The following is a 16,777-nucleotide window of genomic DNA, read 5'->3' on the forward strand; positions in this document are numbered from 1 at the left end:
TGTCCATCCTCAGCAATCTTGGATATATACAGACACAACCTGAATCAAGCCCTTTATCCCAATTCCAACTGAAGTATCCAAATTAAGAAGATTCCAAAAGTAACACCATAGGGAAGATGAAGCCAAGACTTTAAAACTATAGAAACTGCCTTGCTCAGGTGACCATCTAGAAGTAGATCCCTCTGGAATTGTTCCCAGGTGGAGAATGAGGTTCAAAGGGGGCAGTTGGTTAAAAAAGCCAGGATTTCTCCATCTGCTGTGGAATTTTGATTACAAGGGACATGTGGTGTCCTTTCTTCTCATGGTGGATCTATGCAAAGCATCAAATGCATTATGGGAGAATGTTTGAAGAGCCTCATTCTCTTCTAGGAATATTCATGCGGGAAGCAGTAACAAAGTTAAGCTGGCCTCAATCCTGCTAATGTCACCTAGAGAAAACCAACCAAAGCACACTTCAGCCTTTCAAAGCCAATCAAAGCATCCTCATCTGACATCCTTGCACAATGTTCCCCATCCATTTTATCTCTACAGGCTTCCTGAAGCCAAGCACCTTCCAAGCCCCAAAGACAGAAGGAGAAACCCAGCCACCTACCTGAAGGAGCCAGTAGCACCTCCGGTGGAAGGTGGGGATGATGGAGGAATGGACATAACAGCCGTACAAGCACTAGGGGAGAAAGGGAAAAAAAGATAATTCAGTCAGATAAAGGGAGAATTGAACAAATGAAGGAAGTCACAAGACAGGGTGGTGAAACAGGCACACTAATACATTGTTGGTGGAACTACAGGCTGGTACAAACATTTTGGAAAGAAATATGCAGTAAGAAAGACAAAACTGATCATACTTTTCAACCCAAAGATTCCAGAGCTTTTACTCTATCCCCAAAACATCATTTAAAAAAATAGAGCTATCTGTACAAAATGTTCATAACTGCTTGATTTCCAAAACCAAGAAATTGGAAACAAACTGTGCATTGAACAATTGGAGAATGGCTCGATATATTGTGCTATATTAATGTAATGGAATCTTATGGGGTTGTAAAAAAAAATAAGAAATATGAAACACAAGAAAATGGAGAAAGAGACATATATGAGGTGATACAGAGTGAAATCAACACAACTGGAAATAGATACACATTGAATAGAAATACATATGCATATACATATAAATTATATAATGTATATTTCAGAAGAAGAAGATAGAGGAAGGAAAACAGGGCAAAAGAGGGTAGAATTTCAGATCGACCTGGATGAGGATAAAGAAGAAAATCACCTTATTTGCCTAGAAATTGTCTGTTAAATTTGGCTCAATGGCGTCCTTCAAGCATAGGCTTGACAACATAAACAATACTCGTCTGCTGGTCTGGTATATTGTAGAAGAGTTTCTCATCTGCATTTCTTTGGGCTACGTGGCCGCTGGGGTTCCTACTAACTTGAGACGGATTCTTTTTGTCCTGCCTTGTTAAAGGCTGGGGGTTGGGGAAGAAGGAATTAAAGAACATTCCCCCCCCCACTTTACATGTTTATCTGATTGTGTTTTGGTTGGCAGTTTTTAAGTTATTTTTGTAGTTGAGAGAGCACCGGATTTGGAGTCAGAGAGACTGAGTTCTAATCCTGTCTCAGTAGTGTCTAGATGTGTGACCTATGGGGCATCTAGGTGGCTCAGTGGATAGAGCACTGGCCCTGGAGTCAAGAGGACCTGAGTTCTAATCCTGTCTCAGTAGTGTCTAGATGTGTGACCTATGGGGCATCTAGGTGGCTCAGTGGATAGAGCACTGGCCCTGGAGTCAAGAGGACCTGAGTTCAAATCTCACCTTAGACATTTACTAGCTGTGTGACCCTGAGAAAGTCACTGAGGTATAAATGGTCACTCTGAAAATTTAACAACTGGCTCTCACAAGCTGGTAGAAGCTGGCTTCTGCAGACCTCTGAATTGAAGGAACCTCGGAGGCCAAAGGCTTCCATTTGAAGTGGAGTAAACTAAGGTTTGGGGAAGTTGTGACTTGCCCCAAGAGTACATATGTAGTGAATGAAAGACCTGAACCGAGCCCAATTCCTCAGACTTTAGACCCAGTGCTTAACACAGTATCTGGGCATAGTATCACTTAAAATTGTTTATTGATTGATTAATTTCCAATATGCCACACTGCCTTCCTAATCTCCCAGTGCCCTGGGCAATCACCTAAGATTATAAATTATTACAGACAGGTTGCTGATATACGCCAATGAAGAGAACTTCTGCTCTGGAAGTCCCCCACTTTGATGACATCATAGATCTGACATGGCTCCCCCCAATATTAATTCACCTTTACCTAGCAGAGGGGTTTTTAATCATGTGTGTGTGTTTGCATGCATGCATGCATGCATGCGAGCACCATGATCCCTTCTCAAAATAACATTTTACAATGCTTAAGGTAACTAGATATTAAGAGCAAAAAACCCCCCACCAAATTCACAGACTCCAGGAAGATTACCCCACAACTGGTGTTTTTACCACTTCCAAAGTACTTTCATTTTTTTTTTTAGTACTTTTCATCATTATAGTCATGTTCCTTACTGGTCATCAATTGTGTACTCCCCTGGACACTATAGGTGGGTTGGGAAGGTCTAGATTTGTCTAGAATTACCAGAAGACATTGATCAGGCAATCCCTGTCCTCAGGGAGTTTATAGTCTTGTGGGAGAGAAGATATATATATATATATATATATATATATATATATAGAGAGAGAGAGAGAGAGAGAGAGAGAGAGAGAGACATAGATATAGATACATATATATATATATATATATGCTCAAGAAATAACGGGATGAATTACACAGTCACATATCATCAGGTGCTCAGAAATGTTTTTTTCTGTGTTTTTTTTTTTTTGTAGTTATTCAGTCATTTCAGTTGTGTCTGACTCTTCATGACCCCATTTGGAGTGTTCTTGGTAGAGATCCTGGTGGAGTGGTTTGCCATTTCCTTCTCTAGCTCATTTACAGATGAGGAAACTGAGACGAACAGGATGAAGTGACCTGCCCAGAGTCACACAGCTAATAAGTTTCTGAGGCCAGATCTGAACTCATGAAGATGAGTCTCCCCAACTCCAGGCCCAGCACTCTATTCAATATTGGTCAGGCAATACGGGATGCTCAGGTGCACTTTCCCTAATTGCACTCCCTCCTCCCTCTCCCCAGGTTTTAATTGGATGGCATTTGTCCTCAACTTTCCTAAGTCTCCAGAGGTAACTACCCATTGGTTTTAGATTTAGAAGTTTGATTAAATATTATTTATGCACTCTCCCCTCCCCACCAAAAGAAAAAAAAGTCCAAATGTGATTTGGTTAGAGGAGTCAATTGTAACCCTGCCTGTCTGATTAGTGAGGTTGAAAGAGAAATCATTTTGGGCTCAGGGATTTCAGCGGTAAGAAAATCAGATTTCCAATATGTTAGAACTTTTACAGACTGCTATCAGCTGGGACTTGAGGCTCCGTACAAACCAAACAAACAAAGCTGAAATTAATTTAAACGATTCCCCTGCAATTCCTGCCCCAGAAATGTATTTATTATTAAGAAGGCAATATTCTTTGCTGACTTCCTGGATTTTCAATAGAGTGTATGGGTGCCTTGATGACTTACTCCCTCTTACCAAAGGAGATTCATGTTTACTCCTTCCCCTAAGTGCAGGGCTGAGATGGATGAACAATGCAGGCCCCCAGACATAATCAGCTGTTTGCCTCTGGAATTTGCATGCTCTCATTGGCAATCTCATTATTTCCAGCGTTCTATTGAGCAAAATACAAGGAATCGTAAATTGTTTAAAATGGACATTTGTCAAGTTATTCTCTGGGAGAAAAGGGCCCACTCTGCATCCTCCATTTCCTACTATTTATTAAGCCTTTTAAGACACTTGCCACAGATTCCCCCTCACAACTATCTTGTTAGATCCCTCTTCCTTCTTCCCTCCTTACCATTTCTTTCAGCCACAAAAGTGATTGATTACAGTAACTTAAGGCCCCGGGGAAAGTATCCCCAAATGCCTGGGGCAAATCAAATTCTGGGGCACCAGAAATTGCTATTGGGAGGAACAATGACAAAGCCAGGATGGGGAAGAAATCATCTGGGATGTAGCTATATACATCTGCATAGGAAGATGATAATTTTCTATTTTAACTTAATATTCTTTCTAAGCAGGTCTAAGCATGGTTAGTGTCCAGTGCAATTGAGTGCTCCAGAGCCTCCACCAAAGTTACAGCTCTGGCTGGTTTCTAAAATCACTCTCAGCAAGGCACATACCCATCCCAGGCAACCTTCTGGAAATGGGGATTAAGAATAAAAATCTACATAATCTGATAAATGGTTTAGAACAGCTAGGTGGTGCAGTGGATGGAGCACCTAGCCTGGGGCCAGAAAGACCTAAGTTAAAATTTGACTTCAGACACTTATTAGCTGGGAAATCACTTCACTTCTGTTTGCCTCAGTTTCCTCATCTGTTAAAATGGGGATAATAATAGCGCCTATCTACCAAGGTGATTGTGCGGATCAAAGGAGGTGATAATTGTAAAGTGCATAGTGCCTGGCACATAGTAAGCACCATATAAATACTGGCTAAATTAGTTAAAATAGTATTATTATTGTGGTAAGTGGTGGTGATGATAATGATAGACAGATATTTGTTGGGAACCTATATACCCAGGACTCAGTGAGATTGTTGTTATTTAGTCATGTCCAACTCTGTGAGCCCATTTGGGATTTTCTTGGCAAAGATACAGGAGCAATTTGCCATTTCGTTCTCCAGTTCATCTTTTTACAGATGAGGAAACTGAGGCAAACAGGTTAAGTGACTTTCCCAGGGTCACACAACTAGTAAGTGTCTGAGGCTAGATCTGAACTCAGGCCTTCCTGACTCCAGGCCAGGTGCTCTATCCACTGCACTACACGGCTGTCCCAATTGTGAAATTAAGAGCAACATAAAAAGCCCCTGCCCTAAATCTAATTTACCCAGAGATCATTTGATTGGGTATTTCTACCTGCAGCCCAACCAAAAATTAGAAATGGTATAAAAAAGGTCAAAAAGGGGGCATCTAGGTGGCACACTGGATAAAGCACCAGCCCTTAATTCAGAAGGACATAAGTTCAAATCCAGCCTTAGATACTTGACACTTGCTAGCTGTGTGACCCTGGGCAAGTCACTTAACCCTCACTGCCCCACTCCCCAATGCCCCCCCCCCAAAAAGGTCAGAGAGTATGATGAGTTTATAGATTTAGAGCTGGAAGGGATACTAGTTGGTCTTATTGGAGCCAATGCCCTCACTTTAAAGATGAAGAGATTGAGGGTCAGATAGGGAAGTGACTTGTCCAAGGTACCATAAGAGGAAGTGGGAAAGTCAGAATTTGAACCCGGGTTCTGTAACTCAAAATCCTGTCTTCTTTCTAAGCCCAAATGGATATAGAGTAGCAATGTCAAACAGGAGACCCATTGAGGTCCATAGCACTCCTAAGGGAGGTCCAAGCCAAATTAAAAAGTAATTGGTAAATATTTAACAAAACAAAAATAGCAAAACAAACAGATAAGTGAACAAATTAGTAACAAAACAAAATGAAAACACAATGAAACAAGAAACAAATAACGAAACAAAACAAAATAATAAAACAAATAAAATGAAAATTTAATTAAAATAACAGAAAAAATAATTAAATAAAATGAAACAAAATAAAAAGAAAACAATAAAAATAAAAATATAAGACAAATATATAGTAAAACATAGATAAGGGGCAGCTAGATGGCGAAGTGGATAGAGCACTGGCTCTGGAGTTAGGAGTACCTGAGTTCAAATCCGGCCTCAGACACTTAACACATACTAGCTGTGTGATCCTGGGCAAGTCACTTAACCCCAATTGCCTCACTAAAAAAAAAAAAAACAAAAAAACCCCATAGATAACATTACATTTTAAACATTACATTAACATTTTAAAAGTAAGTTGGGGGCAACTAGGTGGCACAGTGGATAAAGCACTGACCCTGGATTCAGGAGGACCTGAGTTCAAATTCAGCCTCAGACACTTGACATTTACTAGCTATTGTGACCCTGATCAAGTCACTTAACCCTCATTGCCCTGCCCTGCCCCCCCCCAAAGTAAGTCAGTAGGATGCCTGTAGGGATTCTTATGTATGGATTAATAGCCTTTGCTTCTATTTGAGTTTGACACCCCTGTTCTAGGTCACTTACTTGACTCAAAAGGAAGCCTGTCAATATATACCTACATCTACTTTATGAATTTCATGTGGACTATTTGTGCCCTTCTTCAGGTAGAGTCTCTGAGCTGGTATCGGTCAGATCAACCACAAACACACTCTACTTTGACCCCCACACAAGTGATGTCATTTTGATCTTGGAAAACAAAGGGCAACAATGAACACAATTCCTGAAGTGTTGGTCATCTGGTCCCCTATGTGACAGTAGAATAAAAACAGCAAATCAGGAGAGGGTGGGTTTGCCTCCCAGAAGCTGGGGTGCTGATAGAAGCAAAATGGAAGAGGGTTTAAAGAAACTGAGAGAAGCTATAAAAAGTGGACAAAAGACCTAAAGATATCATAGCCATTCTGGGACCATTAGTATAAGAACAAATAGCCCATCCCTCTGCAATAGCTCTTGGGAAGTTTTACTCTATTACAGCCCAATATAACAATTCATGCTTATGATGACCCAGGTCATTAATAAAAGATTTAAATTATGGTCAGTATAATCTGTTTAATAAGATAAGGAAGCATAGGGATAGTGGCTGGATCTGTGATTTTACTGGTATAGGGAACTCCCAGAAGGAAAAAAAATGGCTTCTACTAATACAGGCATTTTCTGTACAATTTACAGTCTTAAAAAGCTTCCTAGAGTACAGAGAGGTTAAGTTACTTGCCCAAGGTCACATATGGAAGAGGCAAGAAGTATATAGTATACTGATTTCTATATAAATTATTTCTTTTAGTATTCCTTCCACAACTCACACATACCATCTCATCCTATGTCATTCTTGTTCATATCCTTCCACAAATCTTCTACAGGTGATCCAAGGAACATGCCAAGGGCCTTCTTCCAGCTCTCTTGAAATTATGTGATTAACAATGGAGTCCATGGAATGTCTACCTATTCTCCATCATTCTCACTGGTTCATATCCTCTTCCAGTTGTCTTCATTAATATCTATTATGGCAGCACTTTGAGTACCTAATTCTTCAGTAACACGATGTAATTTATTTATACCCACCATACTTCTCTCTATCACCTTTCAGGTAACCCACAATTCAAGTCCTTCTGAGATCAGGATTCAGAAATAGCACCAAAAAATTTTGGTATTAAAAGGATGGGCCATTGTTTTGGGGGAGATGTTTGGGGTCATTACAAATATTCTAATACCTTGCTACTACAGAGATTATTTTCAATTTCTCCTGATTAATTGATCTTCATTAATTGCATTAGACTTGTAAGCTTTTTGAAAGCAGAGACTGTCTTTCTCCTTCTTTTGTATCAGTGTTTAGTACAGTTCCTGTCTCATGGTAGGTGCTTAATAAATGCTTATCAACTGATTAAAGGTGTTCCTGGGTTCTGTAATGCTAGATCAAGCTTTGGTAGGTTTTTCCATGCTACAAGGATTTCTAGTACTTCCCTGCCTTATAAAACAAAGTATATTGAATATAACTTAACATGTGTCTGAAGGTCACATTAGTTAAATCCAAAAAGGTTTATTCTCAGTAGACTATACACTTGGAGATGAATTCTTTGGCCATGGAAATACATGAGACAAAATGGCTAGATCTGAAAAAATAATTGTGCTTAAAGAAATAAGCCTCAATTATTTTTTTAATTAACTAGTGTCATTCTCTCAAGGGTATCAGAAACATTAGACTTTACCGTATTATCATTGTTCTTGTTAAAACATGAGATAATAGATTTAGAGCTAAAAAGGAATTTAGAGATTACAGAGTCCAACTCCATCATTTTATAGGTCAGGAAACTGAGGGCCAGAGAGGTTGTGACGTGGCCAGAATATTGTTGTTGTTTGTCCTTTGTTCTCAAAGAGGATCATGACATTGAGGGAGGTGATGTTATGATTTGCAGTGAATTTGATTTAAGTGAGGGAGGGTTGTGCAAAATCACTAGCCTTACTCTTTTCTCCAGAACCATCCGGGTACAGAGGCAAGATATGCATCAGGAGAACTGGAAATGTTTGAGACAATTGGGTTGTGACTTGCCCAGGGTCACACAGCTAGTAAGTGTATGAGATTGGATTGAAACTCAGATTCTCCTGACTACAGAGCCAGTACTCTATCCACTGCACCACCTAACTACCCCATGACCAGGATAATAAAACTACTAAGTATCTGAGACAGGATTTCAACCCAGGTTTTTCTACTTCCACACTATGTACCATACCAAGCAATAGAATCACAGAGTTAGAGCTGAAAGGAATGTTATCTGCCTCACCTGACATTTTTTGAGAAAAACCATTTGTTAAACCTTAAAGCATAATATAAGTGAGAATTATTCTCATAAACTGAGGCTCAGAGATTAATTGACTTACTCAAGGTTGCAGAGAGAGAGAGTGAGAAGGAAGAGGAGCAGGAGGAGGAGAGAGGAGGAAGAGAGAGGATAGGGAAAGAGAGGAGAGGAAAAGAGAGAGAGAAGAAGAGAATAGGAGAGCAGAGAAGGAGAGAAGTGAAGAAAAGAGGAGAGGAGAGGAGAGGAGAGGAGAGGAGAGGAGAGGAGAGGAGAGGAGAGGAGAGGAGAGGAGAGGAGAGGAGAGGAGAGGAGAGGAGAGGAGAGGAGAGGAGAGAGAAACCAAACCAGATCCAAGGCCAATAATATTAGCAGCCCTTCACTTTTTAATAATAATAACAGCAACAACAATAATAATATTGTGCTTTAAAGTTTATAATAATAATTATCACTTGTATCATGTTTTAAGGTTTAACAAATTGTTTTCTTCAAAAATGTTAGGTGAGGCAGACAACACATTTTCATGATTCCCATTTTACATATGAGAAAACTGAGGTTTTAGAGAAACAAACTGGTTTCTTTCTAGTTTGCTGCTGCTGTTCCTGGGTTGGCCAAGAGTTAGGGTCATTGTCCCACACCCCAATAGAATGAACACTGTTGTTTTCTTCAAGTTCTTCCTATATAGAAGTTTTTCCCCCAACAAAGATGAGTGGCCATATGTCTAAACCTGCTTATATCGTTTCACAGTAGCCTCTCTGAGACTCAGTTTCCTCATTTTTAAAGGATGAAAACCACTTGCGATCCCTACCCTGAATGGTTATTGTGAAGAAAGACTTTGAGCTATATAGTGAATTATGAGTAGTGTGAGGAGCCTGCCCCATAGATCTCCTATCCTGCACCCCCCATCCTTGGGTTTCCCCTTTGCATCAGTCACCTGATTTCTTTAGGCAACTACTCTTATAGACAGGTTAAAAAATTTGCCAGCCTGCAAATTCCTCACCACTTGTTTGCCCACCTATCAGTGTGAAGCTGGGAGTAATAGGAGCCCAAAGATGAATAGTGTTGGCTGGATATTCCATTTTGGACTAAAGGTGGATTTAGGCAGCATTCTATCACCTAGGTCTCTCAGCTGGTACCTCCACTCAGATGTGAAAATGAGTGTTTGGAATGATGATCCTGCAGTCCCATAACAACCCGAGGGGCCATCAGCATCATCAAATGTGAAATTAGGTCTAAGATCACTTGAATGCCAAGCACCTGTGATTACAAACAATTCAACAAAGCACCTACTATGTGTTTTTAGCATAGTCCTAGGTGCTGGAGATAAGAAAGCCAAAAACAAAACAGTCTTTGCACTCACAAAGCTTGTGTTTTACCGGAAGGCTACAACACATACATAGGTAAGTAAACACAATGTGGAGCTGCCATCTGTGGTCCAGAAACCTTGAGTTCTAGATTTATATGGACTGGGTCTGACTTTCAACTTCTCCTCCCCAAACTGATCTCTGTAATTTTCATCCAAACTCAAATTGGCTTTTGGGAAATATCAGAATACCCATAGATATAGAATATGGGGCCCCATAAAAGAAGCCAAGATAATAAAATAAATATAGCATGCAGGATACCCCATGTTTTACCCCCATAGATAATGCAGAAAATGCAAGTCCTGGGCTCAGAGGCAGAAAGACCTGGATTTACAGTCAGGCAAAGTGTCCAGCACATAGTAAGCACTTAAATGTTTATCAATGTTCTTTTTTTTTTTTTTTTTTGGTGAGGCAATTGGGGTTAAGTGACTTGCCCAGGGTCACACAGCTAGTAATTGTCAAGTGTCTGAGGCCAGATTTGAACTCAGGCACTCCTGACTCCAGGGCCGGTGCTTTATCCACTGTACCACCTAGCTGCCCTTAGCACTTAAATGTTTACTGGATTTATTTGATTGGATTTAAATCCCACCTCAGACAGTTACTAGCTGTGTGATCCTGAGCAAGTCACTTAACATCTCCATCTCCATTTCCTCACCTGTAAGATGAGACAGTTGGCTTCAGTGACCTCCAAGGCCCCTTTCAGCTTTAAAAGCAATGATTCCATAGTGCTATGACCCACAGTAGTTCATATTCAATCCATACTACTTCTCTCTGCTCTCCAATGGGGTCTACCTATCAACTGACCCCCCCTTCAGGAAACAACAATACTAAAAGTTCCTAGAAGGCAACCTTCAGACATCCTAATAGTACCACTTTTTACCTCAGGGGCCCCATAGAGACAGGTGACCTGATGGCATTAAATTGTGGTTTGGACTTGCCTTAGAAGGAGAAATAACCTTGAGTTGTTGAGACAGGTCACCCAAAGTTCCTTTCCCACAGGACCAACACTGTCTGGATGGCTCATGGCAACAGTGGAGGGAAATATTTCAGGTCCCTTGATCATGGCTTTAGTCTCTCACTTATTCTTCAACCCTGAGGGCCACAAACCCAACCCTCCATCCTAAGAGAATTATCTTGCTCAGGAACCCCGCCCCCCCCATCAGAAGACATGGGATCTGGAATTTCCTCCATCTTGACTCTGTGCTTTCCCTCCCCACTGTTGCTGTCTCTTGGGCTAGGTGGTTATACCACTTTCTCTCCAAAGCTGAGGCCAGGAATTGGGTGTCCAAGGATTCTCCTCTCAAGCCACACGGGTTAAGCACATGAAACTCCCACATGAGTCTGCCCCAAAGCAGTTATCTTTGGTTACTGGGTCTGAGGATAACCTTCTGTAGAAAGAGGGCTCCAAAGGGTCAAGCCAAGTCCTGGATGAAGAGTCTCTTGGAGCACAAAGGCGGCCCCTCCCACAATATTCTGCCTGAAAATAGTGCAAGTCAATAATGGAACTTAATCAGGAAATGTCCTTACTTCTCTCAATGGATAGCCATTGTAGATAGCTGAGTCTATCCTCTAAAGAGGGAGATACTCTCAAAATCCCAAATGAAGCCTAACCTTAATGGAAAATTGGAGAACCCCCTTGACTCCCTAATGCTCCTGATACAAAGTAAAATGATAAAGATAAATGGTACAAAGATAAAATTATCAGGGTGTATGGGAGTCATAGAGAGCATTAAAAGTGGGGGAAATCAGAGCATGCTCATATTGCAGCCGGCACTAGAACTGGACTTTGAAGGAAGGTCAGGGTTCTAAGAGATAGAAGAAAGGAGGACAGAATGCCTTCCTAGGCATTTGCAACAGTTGGGGCAAAGGAGATACAATATCTTTATAGGGAATAAGAAATAGGTCTTAAAAAAAAAAGAAAGATAGGTGGCACAATGGATAGAGCACCAGCCCTGGATTCAGGAGTACCTGAGTTCAAATCCAGCCCCAGACACTTAACACTTACTAGCTGTGTGACCCTGGGCAAGTCACTTAACCCTCATTGCCCTGCAAAAAGAAAAAAAAAAGAAATAGGTCTGCTTGGATGGAAGGTGGAGTCTGGAATAGAGAATAAAATCAAATCAGCCCAAAAGGTAGGCTGGAGCCAGATTATAAAGGGCTTTAATGCCAAATGAAGGGCTTTGTATCTTATCCTAGAGGCAATAGAGAGCTTTTGAATAAGGGAATAGCAACATCAAAAATGTATTTGCATTCCAAATTTGTGTTGTTGTTGGTTTTTTTTTAATGCCAATATATGTATATTGTATTAACCAAAGTTAGCCAGCACACCCAATTACTCAACTATGTAGGAAAGCACAAATTGCATTGAGGATTATTCCTTGTCTGCAGAGTAATTTTCATTAGGCAAGAGCCAAGTTTTTCCTGAGTTGATGAGATTTAGTCAATACCTAGAGTGGTCCATCCCTCTCAGTTATGGTAATTTTTCCTGTTTGTTCTTCTAACAAGTCATCCCTCTTCCAACTGGTTTAATGGTCCCCAATCTTCTCAGGATGGAAAGGGGAGCCCCTCACCCCTCACCCCTATTTCATCTGTTGCCCTTTGTCATTACCCTTATTTTGTCGTCTTTCGGCCAGGTTTCAATCCATGGGACAATGTCATTACCGAGACAATTTGGAATTAATTGCGTAATATTTCACAAAGGAGTGTATCAAATCCATTCCTTTCACCCACTAATCAAAAAAGCAATCAGCTTTGTCCCCAGTGATTTGTGCCCCACAGACTGCTGGGGCTTATTGATCAGACTTTGGTGTCCTCTAGGTGGTCAGTGGGATGTCTTCCAGAGTAGGAGTTCTCAAAGTTATCGCCCCATAGAAATCCTGGGGGCTCCTGTGACTCTTGGAGGTGGGTCTGTGGGGTCTGAATTATTTTCATTATACTAAGATGCTATTTGTCTATTAGAATATTCCTCCCTTTTCAGCTACATATCTGTGTGAAGCCAGATTTTCTTCATATACTTCAACCAAAACATATTAAAACAGATTGGATACAGAAGCAGATATGAGAACCCAGCTGTCTTCTATTAAGCCAGACATTAAAGGGATTTGCAAAAATATATATATAAAACAATAACACTCTTCTCATTAATGTTTTTTTTTTGTTTTGGAAAAAAATATTTTTTGTAAAAATGTTATTTATTTCAACATGTAATGGGTCTGTTATAATTTTTAATGAATTCGTAAATATGTATTTTAAAAGTATATATTTTTGTTTCTAATGCAGTAAATATTGACAGACATAAACTGCACAAATGAAAGCCGGGGGAGGGCATCGCGTCCTCAATAAACTGTAAGGGCATAAAGGGGTCCTGAGACCAAAAAGTTTGAGAATCACTGCTCTGGAGGTTTGGACTCTGAGAAAAAGAACTGTGTTGACATTTTCACTTTCTGGAATGCTGATGGTCATTCGGGCTTTAGCTACATAGCAGTCAGACTGATGAGGGAAACTTTTAACCAGAGAAAGGAGAAAGCAACTAGATGCTTACAGTAAACTCTGGGGAACTTTCTTTTAAAGATGAAAGCAACCTTCAGATCAGTTATGTTTGGGGAATAAAGGCCTGACAGGTTCCTTTTAACATGACAGTAGAACAAGGAGGAATTTTTTTCTTTAACAAATAAAAACTCCAAAGTTGCCAAATGGTTTTTGTGGTACTATGTTCCCCATCCCTTACCCCCCATGCCGTCTAAAGAGGAATAAAATTGCATGAGTATTTGTGACCCACTAAACAAGGCCTCAGTCTCTTTCTAAATAAGGGTATCAACTCAAGGAGATAAAATGGTAGAAGGAAGCAACAACTAGACTTTATTGGAATTAAAAAGGAAATACTCATTAAGAGAGTTTTAACTCTCTACAGCTAATCCATCCAGGCTCTTGTAGTTCTCTCCAATGCTTAAACTGCAAGCATTAAAGGACATCAAGGGGTTACCTGTTCTGTTACCTTGTGGGACTTTGAAGGCTAAAACCAGAATGTTCTGGGTCAGTGTTTCCCAGCCTACCTTAATTGGAACATACTGGGCTAGTTCTGGATAGAATGTTCTCACTTTGTCTAACTTGTCCATACTCCCAACCAGGTCTCTTAATAGAAGGGAAACAGGAAAAGTCTCCCTCTAGGAAGTTAACATCAGAGTTGAACTTTGAAGATGCTTAGGATTCAAAGAAATGGAAGTGAGAAGGAAGTGTATTTCAAGTATGGGAAACAGCCTGGGCAAAGGCATGGAGGTGGGAGATGATGGAATGCTGAGTTTAGGAAATATCAACTCTCCTATTTTATTTTGATCTGTTATGCTATAATATTAACTGTCATTTATGCAGCATGTTAAAGTTTTAAGACTTTTCTATATACCTTATCTCATTTTAATCTTATTTAACATGTTGAAAGTTTATGCTTCTTTAACTTAACTGCAGGCTCCTTATGGACAAAGATGGTGTCTCATTTATCTCTGGAACACTTTAACTTAACTGCAGGCTCTTTGAGGACAAAGACAGTATATCATTTATCCCCAGTAGTCTGGACCTGTGACTTCATTGTTATAGGGAACTCCAGATGAGAAAGCTCCCTCCACTAATGCTGATCTGCCACTAATCTGTAATTTACAGCTTTAGAGAGTCAGTCCCCTTGGGGACTGAGGGGCTAAGTAACTTACCCAAGATCATAGGACCAGTATGGCTCAGAGGTGAGACTTGAATCATGAACTTCCTAATTCAGGGATGATCACTCTCTCCATTATGCAATTTTTTTCTCAAGCACTATAGAAATGGGAGTTTTCTTTATTATTACTTCAATCAATCCTCATTTGGCATAGCCTCTAATCCCTCTACATTTCTGGACATCAGCCAGTTTGTCAATATCCTTCCTAAAATGCAGTGCCCAGAAATGATCATAATACAATTCTAAAGGTTATAACCGAAGCAGAGAAGCAGGGGACCATCGCCTCCCTCATCCTGGACACTGCGCCTCTCTTAATGGTGCCCGTGATTGCAGTAATTTTTTTTTTTTGGCTGCTATGGCAAATTTCCAACTCATATTTAATTTTCAGTTCACTAAAACTCCTAGATCTTTTTTTCCCTTTGTGCTTCCCCAACCCTAAACTTATCAAATTGATTATTTAAATATAAGCTTAGGATTTAACAGAAGCTACATGGCACATCAGACAGAGAGCTGTACCTGGAGTCAGGAAGACTGGAGTTCAAATCCAGACACTAGCTGTGTCACTTAAAAAAAATTTTCTGACTCAGTTTTCCCATATGTAAAATGGGGATAACAATAGAATCTACCTTTCAAGATTGTCATAAGGATCAAATGGGTTAACATATGTAAAACATTTCACAAACCTTAAAGCACTAGATAAATGCTACGTATCAGCAGCAGCAGCAGCAGCAGCAGCATCTCCACCACCACCACCAACATCATCACTTTATTAGATTAGGCCAACTGTTCCAACCTTTGTATCTTTTTGTTAGCTATCACACCATTAGCAAATCTGGTTTTGATCCATTAAGAACCACTCTTTGATCCTGGTGATTAAACCTATTTCAAATCCACCCACTTATACCTAGTCCACATCCTTTCACTTTGTCCACAGAGAAATTATGGTAGACTTTGTCAAATTCTTTGCTAAATTCTCAGTAGACTATGTCTCCTATATTCCTCTGGTCTAGTAACCCTGTAAAAATGAAATAAAGTGAGTCTTGTTTGGCTTGTTCTAGGCAACTCTGTCATCTCTTAGTGGTTGTTATTTCCCTTTCTAAAGTTTCCAAACCATCCCTTTAATCAGATGTGCTAGTCTCTTGCCAGGAGGCCAAGAAAATCTAACTAGTTGAAAATTTGCACCTTCTTCCATTTATGAAAATCAAGACATTTTCTCTTTTCCAGTTCTTTATCCCCTCTACTCTTCACAATCTTTCAGAGATCACTGGTAATCAATGAACAATCACATCTGCCCATTCTTGTAGTAACCTGGGATACAGCTTATCGGGACCTGCTGACTTGAACTCTTCAAGGACAGCTATGTTACTTCTTACTATCTCCTCATCTCTCTTAGGTTTTAATGCCTGATTAACCTTTCTAAACTTCCTGGTCTGAAGATCATTCTCCTTAGCAGAGATAACAGAAATAAAATAAGAAATAAGTAATATACTATCTTTTCTCCATCATTCATTAGTATTATCTCACCCACCCTAAGCTGTTGTCTTGTCCCCCCTTCTTTTATCTTTCTCTTGCCTCCAACATAGCCTAAAAACAAATCCCTTTTTTGGCATACTTAGAATTCAATGTGACAAGAGTAGCTAGGTGGTGCAGTAGATAAAACACCAGTCCTGGATTCAGGAGGACCTGAGTTCAAATCTCGCCTCAGACACTTGACACTGGGCAAGTCACTTAACCCTCATTGCCCCACAAAAAAAGGGGAAAAAAAGAGAATTCACTGGGACATCTAGGTGGGGCAGCTCAGTGGTGCAGTGGATAGGAAGACCCATCTTCATGAGTTCAAATTTGGCTTCAGATGCTTACTAGCTATGTGACCCCAGGCAAGTGACTTAACCTTGTTTGCCTCAGTTTTCGCATCTATAAAATATGGAGAAGGAATTGGCAAATATCTCCAGTATTTTTGCCATGAAAACCCCAAAATGGGGTCATGAGAGTCAGACATGATTGAAATGACTGAAAAATAACAAGAATTCACTGCTAGTTACAGTTCATCCTAAGATTTTGTATTCCTGTATCTGCTTTTACAGGACTATGATAGCCTTTGGAATTCATCTTTCATCACCTACTCCATGGGGGGGTCAACATTCTATCCATGCCTTCTTTTTTTTGAGAGGTAATGGGGGTTAAGTGACTTGCCCAGGGTCACACAGCTAGTAAGTGTCAAGTGTCTGAGGCCGGA

General features: G+C 40.2%; 1 protein-coding gene across 13 annotated transcripts in view; it reads right to left on the bottom strand.

The window, feature by feature from the left end:
- CAMTA1 (calmodulin binding transcription activator 1) overlaps positions 1 to 16,777 on the bottom strand; it is a 1,311,517-nt gene that overhangs the window by 453,233 nt on the left and 841,507 nt on the right. For all 13 annotated transcript variants that reach the window (XM_043992683.1, XM_043992682.1, XM_043992681.1 and 10 more), the window contains one exon: positions 593 to 664. In XM_043992683.1, coding sequence (XP_043848618.1) covers positions 593 to 664 — 72 coding nt within the window. The remainder of the gene's footprint in view (positions 1 to 592; positions 665 to 16,777) is intronic.

The sequence above is a fragment of the Dromiciops gliroides genome, chromosome 3, assembly GCF_019393635.1.
Source record: "Dromiciops gliroides isolate mDroGli1 chromosome 3, mDroGli1.pri, whole genome shotgun sequence".
Classification (NCBI taxonomy): domain Eukaryota; kingdom Metazoa; phylum Chordata; class Mammalia; order Microbiotheria; family Microbiotheriidae; genus Dromiciops; species Dromiciops gliroides.